The following is a 10,823-nucleotide window of genomic DNA, read 5'->3' on the forward strand; positions in this document are numbered from 1 at the left end:
TCAACAGAAGAGGTTTAAAGACTCTCTCAAGGCAAATGTTAAAAAATGTAGCATAAACACTGACAACTGGGAAACACTGGCCTGCGAGTGCGCCAACTGGAGAACAGCCTTTACCAAAGGTGTCATGGGCTTTGAAGACGCTCGCACTCAGGACAAAAGTTCTAAGAGGAAGGCACGCTTGGCAAACCCCCACCGTGATCAGCTCCCGCCTGGAAACCTATGTCCCCACTGTGGAAGGATGTGTGGATCCAGAATCGGCCTCCAGAGTCATTTACAGACTGACTTTTAAAACCGTTTTTATGGAAGACAATCTTACTCGACTACGACGCATCGCCAAAGAAGAAGTTGGCTAAGGATGATGGGAGTTGTGTTCCATCCAACACTTCATGGGGGGGTGGTGGACCAAATTCAGAGCAAGATGAGCCAATGGTCTGACTCAACCTGAGGCAGCTTCCTCCATCCCACTAAGTTCTCACCCCCACTCCAAGGACCCTCACCTTCTCCCCCCACCCCACCCCACGGACCCTCACCTTCTCCCCCCACCCCACGGACCCTCACTTTCTCCCCCCACCCCACCCCAAGGACCCTCACCTTCTCCCCCCACCCCACCCCAAGGACCCTCACCTTCTCCCCCCACCCCACCCCAAGGACCCTCACCTTCTCCCCCCACCCCACCCCACGGACCCTCACCTTCTCCCCCCACCCCACCCCAAGGACCCTCACCTCCCCCCACCCCACCCCACGGACCCTCACCTTCTCCCCCCACCCCACCCCACGGACCCTCACTTTCTCACCCCACCTCAAGGACCCTCACCTTCTCCCCCCACCCCACCCCAAGGACCCTCACCTTCTCTCCCCACCCCACCCCAAGGACCCTCACTTTCTCCCCCCACCCCACCCCAAGGACCCTCACCTTCTCCACCCACTCCACCTCAAGGACCCTCACCTTGCCCCCAAACCCACCGCCATCTTCAACTCGCAACCCCACCCCAAGGACTCTCACCTTCTCCCCAAACATGCCGCCATCTTCTCCCCCCCCCCCGGCTTTTTCTCCACCTCCCACCACCTCCCGCCCCCCCTACCCCAAACCTCTCCGCGACCCCCTCACCGGCGCCCCTCCCGCCCCCCAACTCGTTGACACCTGAGGGGGGGTGAGGGGAGAGAAGGGGAGGATGCTCGGCCGGGGGGGGCGTTTCGCTGCCGCTCCCTCAACACCAGGCCCTGAGGCGCTCTACCTCTTGAGGTACCGGGCGTCCTCCCCCTGCATGGCGGCGGCGGCGGTGCTGAAGCGCGAGGGGGGCTGCGAGGGGCGCCCGTCGCCGGCGGACATCGGGGGGGCAGAGGGGGCGGGGAAGGCGCCGTTGCCAGGGAGACGGAGAGAGCGAGGGATGGAGAGGCGGCAGGCGGAGGCTGAGGGCAGCGAGGCGCAGGCGCAGGTGCGGCCTTCGAACTGCGCAGGCGCGCGCGGCGTCACGAGGGGGCGGGGCGAAGGGCTCTGAGGCGGTTGAGCTCTGTCAGTTCTGGAATATGTTCCTATATGTCTCTCTGTGAGAGACTGAATTTTAATTCAGTTAATTCACCGTTGTTGCTTTTTTAATGTTGGGGTTTCTATTCCTCTGTGTTTTTAACTTTTCTTGTTGAGTCCCTCAACGGGGGTGGGGTAGGGGAGGCGGGGTATCAATCAATCAATCAATCATAATAATATCTATTATTTGATTATTGATGTAAACCCCCAAAATGTATTTTCTATAATTACATTTTTACCTCTGTCTTCAGTACATTTTATTTTATTGCTATGGCTGGTGGCTGATGCAAATAAAGATTTTTCTGATTCTAATAATAATATATATATATTTAAATCAAACTGTCAGTAATAATAATAATATCTATTATTGACGCAAACTCCCAAAATGCATTTTCTATAGTTACATATTTACCTCTATCTTCAGTACATTTTATTTTATTGCTATGGCTGGTGGCTGATGCAAATAAAGATATTTTTGATTCTAATAATAATATATATATTTTTAATGTTGGGGTTTCTATTCATCTGTGTTTTTAACCTTTCTTGTTTTTAGTCTGTAAGCCGCCCTGAGTCCCTGCTGTGGGGGCGGGGGGGGGAGATGGGGTATCAATCAATCAATATTAATAATATCTATTATTTGATTATTGAGATAAACCCTCAAAATGTATTTTCTATAGTTAAATTTTTACCTCTATCTTCTTGTTTTTAATCTGTAAGCTGCCCTGAGTCCATGTCATGGGGGTGGGGGGAAGATGGGGTATAAATAAATCTAGAAGAATAATAATATTAATACAGTGGTGCCTCACAAGACGAAAAGAATCCATTCCGCGAGTCTCTTCGTCTTGCGGTTATTTCGTCTTGCGAAGCAAGCCCATTTGCGGAGTAACGCTATTAGCGGCCTTAGCGGATCAGCTGATAAGCGGCTTAGTGGATCAGCTGATAAGCGGCTTAGCGGATCAGCTGATAAGCGGCTTAGCGGCTTGGGAAAAAGGGGGGAGGGGAAAAAACCGCAGGAACTCGCAAGACATTTTCATCTTGCGAAGCAAGCCCATAGGAAATTCTTTTTTCGAAGCACCTCCAAAACGGAAAACCCTTTCGTCTAGCGGGTTTTCCGTCTTGCGAGGCATTCGTCTTGCGGGGCACCACTGTAGCTTCAAATTGCAAGAAGGGAGATTCTGACTAAACATCAGGAAGAACTTTTTGACAGCAAGAGCTGTTTGGCAGTAGAATGGATTCCCATGGGAGGCGGTGGACTCTCCTTCCTTTGAGATATTTAAGCAGAGGTTGGGTGGCCATCTGTCAGGGATGCTTTAGTTGAGATTCCAGCATTGCTGGGGGGTTGGACTAGATGACCCTCAGGGTCTCTTCCAACTCCACAATTCTACTATTCTACTAACACAGCGAGACTTAACCCCACACTATCAAATCTGAGAAAAGAAGCCTCGTTTTGCACAGAGGATGTTTTGTGGTTACTTCTAACACCTGGAAACAACATCCCAGCATGGGCGTAGCCAGGATTTTTGTGGCTTCCCCCAAAAATTTGCTTTTGGGGGGAGATGCCCCCCCCCAAGTAGTTGAGCTTCGTCCAAAAGGTTGTTGAGCATTTTTGGCAGACTGCCTGCAAAAGTTGTTAAAATTGAGTGTTTTCAAAGCTCGTCCAAAACATTGTTGAGCTTTGGGAGACCGCCCTGCCCAAAGTTGCTAACTGAATGTTTTCTAAGCTTTTCAGTATATATATATATTTTTAGGACACCAGCCTACACATCCCCCCCTGGAAAATTTCCTCTGTTAAGTACTTTGGTAAGTAATCCTGATAAGTTATGGTGGTGACCTTCTAGTGAGCAATCCCACTACCAATTCTAATGAAATATTTCCATTTACAGACTGGAAAACTGAAACAGCAGTATTATCCATGCCAGTAATGGTCCATATGAGTTCGTATATGCAAAAAGACAAAAGCAAGCAATGTGGAAACAAGTTTTCATTATCTGGAATATTCTGGGAATGGCTCCCTAGATATTAAACTGATCTCCATGAAGATATCCATTATCTCACTGCTAGTCAATGGAGTATTATAGATACTTGTATGACAAGAACGATTTTTTAAATGGGACCTCTTTCTGTGTGAAGTTATAAAATGCATGGCATTAGAATTCAACTCAGAATTTATCTGCATTGCAGGTGATGGGAGAGTTTCCAATTTTGTTTAATACAAGATAAGACCTTAACCTTACTTTGTGTCTGTAGTGTTTGTTTAATTTGCTTTAACTGATAGTCTTTAATTTAATACGGAAGTCAACCTACAAATGGTTGTTGGTAAAAATGAATATAAAAGGGATCTCTGCCCATAAAATGGAATTCCTAGTCAGGCAGTCCTACCTAGTTATGATGCTGAAAAGTGGGTCCAAGGCTTCCTGCTGTCCAGGTACCTCGCCCATCATGATGGACTGGGATGTTCTTTTAGCATGTGACTGAATTGATACTTTAAAGGCAGCTTTGGTGAAAAGGGCATTGGTGTTGCTGAGACCCAGCATCTTAGTGACCTGTGAACTGTGACATCACTATGATAACTTCAGACTTACTTGCTAGTAAGAAAAGGAAAGCCACAGTGGTCATTAACTTGTGCTCTTTGTCTTTCTGGGGTTTTGTTTTTCTCTAAACATTTTTTGTCCTAAAAATAACATTTATTTATTTTTACAAATTTTGGTCCTTTTTTTGAGCCAAATTTGTAAGATTTGGATACATTTTAATCCAAATGATTATTGTTAAGTTGTGGGTGAACATATCACACAACACAGCGATTCTTCAAACAGCTCTTGTTTATTCAGAGGCCAGAACAGAACTGAACTGAAGGGCTCAGTCAGCTTCTTATATAGAGCTCCAGTACAACGTTATTGTAACAACTTTCCAAAACTATCCAATCACTGAACGTCACATTCGATCCCTTATTTGCATAACTATCTACAGTATCCCCCTGCTGGCCCAGGGTGAGAACTTCAGTACATAACAATTATTATGTTCTGATTCATGTAATTGGAGTCCATTTGTTCAAAAATGTGCACCAGATGAAATTCTCCTTCCCTATACGTGCGATGTATTTTTAAGGGAACATTTTAATTACAGTGGGCTAGATTTAACTAAGTTGTGCTTACGGAAGCCAGCACAAAAGTCTTGCTAGTGCAGTGGGACTTCCTTATTCTCCCCCTGTGCCTTTCCCAAATTTGTTCAGGAGGGTCAGGAGAACCCTGCAGGAAGAGAGGGGTGAAATGTTTGCAATGACAGAAAAAATCTCATTAGTGCGATGCTGAATGCTGCCCTAAATACTTACATCATCATACATAATCTATCATTTAATTTGTACGCCGTCTTTTGATCGTTCTAATCGTGCTCATGGTGGATTACAACATGAAAAAATACATAATTGCAAACACAATGAAAGATGTCATAAACAATAAAATGTCCAAAAGTACACAACAGAATTCGACCATTTCAGCATAAATCAGAATAAGTTCTCAAATAAAGATGAAAAAAAAATCAGTAGTAGCAACAAGCTCCCCCCCCCACAAACCCCCCCTAAACATTCATTCATTCACCAACAACCTTTATCTTCCAAGAACGTCCTCTTTGTTTCATTCTTGCAACAAACGTTTTAGGTAGGTTAGGCTAAGGGATGGTGACTGGCCCGATGTCATCCAAGTTGGAATTCAAATCCTGGTCTTAGTCCAATACTCTAACCATCATATCCTAGCCCAAGATTCTGTTTAGCCTCAGTTTTTGTAGTTGCAGTCATTCAGGGCCTCACCCTCCTAGGTTGGGTGGGAAAAGGCCTGCAAAGAAATGATTCAAAATAAAACATTATAATTATGGAAACTTTCTCAAGGAAAAGCAGTATAACCTAAGAAGCAGGGATTGTCAATGAGCTTTCCATTGTAACTAGAACACTTTTAATGTTTACCTTAAAAGCTCTGGCACTTGAGATTGTCTTCATCCAAATTTACTAATATGTATTTTACTAATCCAGGGGAAATACTGTCCTATGAGTCCCCAAGGCTTAATATCTAGGTGTTGGATATTTGATAAACTTAACATGGTGCTTTCTTAGTGAGATATAGCCCTCCCGGGACAGCTTTGTACAACCCAACCCATTAAAAATACAATGTATGCTTCCCTTGTCAGGTCACTTCAAGCGTTTTTCTTAAATTTACATTTGTTACTTGATCAGACTCCTTATCCCCAATCTCCAGAGGAAATCTTTAGTCTTTTCATGTCACAATGGTTTCACAGTTACTGGGGGCGACTTGAAACAAATGTTATTTTAACTACTAGTCCTGAGTTAAACAGAGCGGAAGAGAGTCATATCAGTGCAAGGAAAGAACAGAAGTATTTTTAATTACATTATGTATTATTGTGGTTTTATACTCTAAACCGCTCTGTGATCCTCAAATGAAGGGCAGTTTTTAGTTATTATTATTATTATTATTATTAATGATTATACAGTACAGTAATAGTAAACTACTAAAAATAAAAGCAGATAAAATAGTTTGTAATATGTTTTTTAAGGTCAGTGAGTAAGTCCAAGTGACCACTTACCAACTGATAACGTCCCAAGCTCTGAAGGTAGCTGTATCAAAAGCTGTTCATTTGCAGTGTTCTACTACATTCCATCAGGTTTTGAGGATTTATTTTAACCACCACCTGGCTCTCCAAATAAATGAATACATATAGAATACATATGAATACATATGAGTAGCAAAATTATCCTCCCACTTGATAGAACATTTCAAAAAACCACTGTCTTCCAACACAAATTATCTGTTGGTGTATGCAGTTTGTTGACTTTTCTTTAAAAACACATACAGGCATCCCAAAGAAGTTCTCAAATTATGAAACTGCATGCACAACTTGTGACCCACCAAGTTAAATACCCTTCGGTGAGCTGTATTGTCTTGCTCTTGATCTCTGTCTAGGCGTGCACAAACTGGGAAGGGATACCAAGCCCTTTGCAGGCCATGGCACATGCCTGGTGGACTGCATTTGACTTGTTGGTCACAGGCTGAGCAGTCATGGATTGAACATGGCAGCTGAACTGGAATGGTTCTCAAGAGAGCTCTTATATTTACGGGACCACCTCTCCTGGTCTGCCCCGCAGAGGACCTTAAGGTCCATTAATAATCATAGTTTAGAGGTCCCGGGCCCTAAGGAAGTCAGATTACCCTCCACCAGTGCCAGGGCCTTCTCAGTGATGGCTCCGACCTGGTGGAATGCTCTGTCCCATGAGACCAGGGCCCTGCAGGATTTAACTTCCTTCTGCAGGGCCTTTAATAAAGAGCTATTCCACCTGGCTTTCCATTTGAACTTAGCCTGATCTTTTATTCCCCTTCCTTCCTTCCCCCTCCCCTTTTTATGAAGATTACCCGCTTTGGGATCCCACAGCTAATTCTTCCCTGGTCTCCTCACTGGCCCAAATAGGACTAACTTAGCCAGCTAGCCCTGGTGACCATCTAGTATTTATTGGATGGATTTCCCCCCTAAATTGAGTTTTGAATTCTCAATTTATTGTTATTCATGTTTTATACTGTATTTTATGCTGGTTTTTTGTTGTTGTTGTTGCATCAATGAAGTGTTTTAAATTTGTTGTTAGCCGCCCTGAGCCCGGTTTTCTGAACCAGGAAGGGTGGGGTATAAATGAAAATGTATTATTATTTATTATAATATAGGGCATTGCTTTGTGTGAAAGGATCACCTACACAGCTCCGATAGAACCTAAGGCTCTATGCTCCAGGTTTCATATCTGCAATCCTACCTTGAAAGCCTGGGACTGAAGAAACAAGGCCTTCTGGTATTTCTGTATATAATTGATTCAGCAGTAAACGTGAAATGGCCTCAGTGGAACACATCTGGCGAGCCTCTCTGAGGAGGGAGTTCTGTGATGCCAACTCCTGCAAGGTCATAGAATGTGAGCCTAAGAAAGAGGAAGGACTGAATGCTGGGAATGAGCAAGGTGAAAAGTCTGTTGATAAAAGAGGGGAGGGGAAAAGGATTCAAGGGAAGAAAGCAGATCGCAAGGCATCAGAAAGTAAAGGAAGAATGAATACAAGTATCAAGACTGACAGTCTGAAAGAACTATATACAAAAAGCAGCTAAAGTAATGATAATTTATTATTACAGCCTTTGACGGTGTCGACCACAGCAAACTATGGCAAGTTCTTAAAGAAATGGGAGTGCCTGATCACCTCATCTGTCTCCTGAGAAATCGATATGTGGGACAAAAAGCTACAGTTAGAACTGGATATGGAACAACTGATTGATTCAAAATTGTGAAAGTAGTACGACAAGGCTGTATATTGTCTCCCTGCTTATTTAACTTATATGCAGAATTCATCATGCAAAAGGCAGGGCTGGATGAATCCCTAGCCGGAATTAAGATTGCCAGAAGAAATATCATTGCCAGAAGAAATATAACATTGATGGCAGAAAGTGAGGAGGAATTAAAGAACCTTTTAATGAGGGTGAAAGAGGAGAGCGCAAAATATGGTTTGAAGCTCAATATCAAAACAATGAAGATCATGGCCACTGGTCCCATCACCTCCTGGCAAATAGAAGGGGAAGAAATGGAGGCAGTGAGAGATTTAACTTTCTTGGGCCCCATGATCACTGCAGATGGTGACAGCAGCCACGAAATTAAAGGACGCCTGCTTATTGGGATAAAAGCAATGACAAACCTAGACAGCATCTTAAAAAGCAGAGACATCACCTTGCCAACAAAGGTCCTTATAATTAAAGCTATGGTTTTCCCAGTAGTGTTGTATGGAAGTGAGAGCTGGACCATAAAGAAGGCTAATCACCGAAGAATTGATGCTTTTGAATTCTGGTGCTGGAGGAGACTCTTGAGAGTCCCATGGACTGCAAGAAGATCAAACCTCTCCATTCTGAAGGAAATCAGCCCTGAGTGCTCACTGGAAGGACAGATCCTGAAGCTGAGGCTCCAATACTTTGGCCACCTCATGAGAAGAGAAGACTCCCTGGAAAAGACCTTGATGCTGGGACAGAGGATGAGATGGTTGGACAGTGTTCTCAAAGCTACCAACATGAGTTTGACCAAACTGCGGGAGGCAGTGGAAGACAGGAGTGCCTGGCGTGCTCTGGTCCAGGGGGTCACGAAGAGTCGGACACGACTAAACGACTAAACAACAATAACAACAACAACAATAATAAGTGGCATATCATATAATTTGGCATGATGGTTTGCAGCTGGGTTATTTTGCTGTGTGTCCATTATTGAATTTGCGACTTAATTGGTTGTTTTTAATTTATTAAAACAACCATTTAAAAAAATTATTCTGCCGTGCTGAATGCCGTTTGCCCAGAGTAAAAAATGGGACAAAAGAGATGAATGCCTCCTGCAGCCTTGGAACCTTGGATCCAGACTTGGAGCAGGCATATTGAAATCAATGAGGCGTGTGGACTATTGTTTTCAGTTGGTCTGAAAGTATGACTAAATCATTGGACTGAACCCAATAATGTCTCTAACACAACACCTAAAAGCTATTATTACCTGTTTTCAACCTTAGAGGAGCAAGCAGGCCCCCTTTGAAGAGCAACTAACCAACAGAGGGCAACATGCCCATATGAAATAGTTCTTGCTCCTTGAAATTTATGGCCAAAAATAATATAGTGACCTCAAGCAATCACGCCCCTCCCCCTCCCCGCAAGGGATCAATATTAACTTTGAATAGTTCCCATATTTTTTTTGGGGGGGGGGGACATTTACATTATAAATTGTATGTTCTAAATATACACCACCCAGTAAACAAATTTTTGCCCTTAGATACAGCACATACCTTTTTCAGAACCTCAAACTCTGTATCCTTCCAAGGCAGAACAATAATGAGCAGCTGGTTTTCTATTGCCCGGAGAACTACAGTTGGATAGCGAGTAATCCAGCATTAGTTACAAGTTGAAGGACAAACAATTAGTACACAGTATCAGAAGACAGGTAATGTACATTCCACCAAATGGTTCCTGTTGGAGATTTTTGACATAATCCCCTCTTGCTTTTGTATATAATTTTAACTAGTTTTTTAACATATCATTTTCAACAATAATTAAACATACTTTTACATCTTATTCAAATTTTTGACTTCCATCAATCCTGTCTGAGAATTTTCCAATCTAATCTCTCAGTTATGCATTTCTTATCTTCCCTATTACATTTCAAGCTCATAACCAATATCTCTATCTTTTTCTACTTTGTAACACTTCGTATATTTCTCCTTACAAAACTTATTGTAATCCTACTAAAGTAATTTGTTGATTACAGTTGCTCTTCAAATAATTCATATACTTCTTCCAATCTTCTGTAAATCTCTGGTCCCACAGGTTTTGAATCATTCCTGTCATTTTGTCCAATTCTGCATAGTCCATTAATTTCGTCTGCCATTCTTCTTTCGTTGGAATTTCTTCTTGTTTCCATTTCTGGGCTAACAACACTCTTGCCACAGTTGTTGCATATAAAAACAATTTAACATCTTGCCTGTTAATGTCCTGACCTATAATACGAAGTAAAAATGCTTCTGGTTTTTTAAAAAAATGTATATTTCAACATCTTTTTCATCTCATTATATATCATTTCCCAGAAGTTCTTTACTTTTTTACATTCCTACCACATATGATAAAATGTTCCTTCTTTTTCTTTACATTTCCAACATTTATTATTTGTCTCTTTCAAAGTGATTTTTCTCTCACTGATGGAATCTGCCTTTCTTGACTACAACAGAGAAGGACTTTGAATGTAAGAACTAACTGTATCTGTGAGTGTGAGTGTGTTCACCCAAAGTCCACCACCAGTTATGGCCATGCCTCTGCTATGTGGCCCCTGAGTACTCACTCACCACCCCATGTGGCCGAAATGTGGCCCACTCCTAGTTTAAGTGTAACCCCCCCCAAAAAAAGAAAACCAGTTTACAGTGTTTTGAAAAATACAGACACATCCCAAATACCCTAAAACAATAAATAGAACTTACTGCTGCAGCATCACACAGGCACCGGGGGTGGGGGGTGGGGTGGCATGTTTTGGTGCCATCAATTTACTTTGTGCTTCATAGGGTAACATAAATGCAAAAGGGAGGGTGTGTGTGGAAGAGATGGCATGTCAACAACCATGTCCGCACAACATGACAAAATGATGTGACGTTGCCAGCATTTTCACAATGTAGCAACGCAACAGGCAGTTATACCCATACAGATATTTAGGATGTGGCTAGCATATGCTTGGGACGCGGGTGGCGCTGTGGGTTAA

General features: G+C 43.0%; 1 protein-coding gene and 1 long non-coding RNA gene across 3 annotated transcripts in view; one reads left to right on the top strand and one right to left on the bottom strand.

The window, feature by feature from the left end:
- Nucleotides 1-4,044, bottom strand: part of KIFAP3 (kinesin associated protein 3) — a 73,299-nt gene extending 69,255 nt beyond the window's left edge. Inside the window, exon 1 of one of the 2 annotated variants that reach the window (XM_082225461.1) lies at nucleotides 3,905-4,044. In XM_082225461.1, the coding sequence (XP_082081587.1) occupies nucleotides 3,905-3,966 (62 nt within the window). In that variant the 5' untranslated portion in view covers nucleotides 3,967-4,044. Of the gene's footprint in view, nucleotides 1-1,235; nucleotides 1,426-3,904 lie in introns of those variants that run through there. The other variant, XM_082225460.1, reaches the window with a different exon arrangement.
- The window catches only part of LOC309533933, a 274,946-nt gene that overhangs the window by 97,426 nt on the left and 166,697 nt on the right, over nucleotides 1-10,823 (top strand). The gene's annotated exons all lie outside the window — the stretch shown is intronic.

The sequence above is a fragment of the Podarcis vaucheri genome (assembly GCF_965113315.1).
Source record: "Podarcis vaucheri genome assembly, chromosome: 6".
In the NCBI taxonomy this organism is placed as follows: domain Eukaryota; kingdom Metazoa; phylum Chordata; class Lepidosauria; order Squamata; family Lacertidae; genus Podarcis; species Podarcis vaucheri.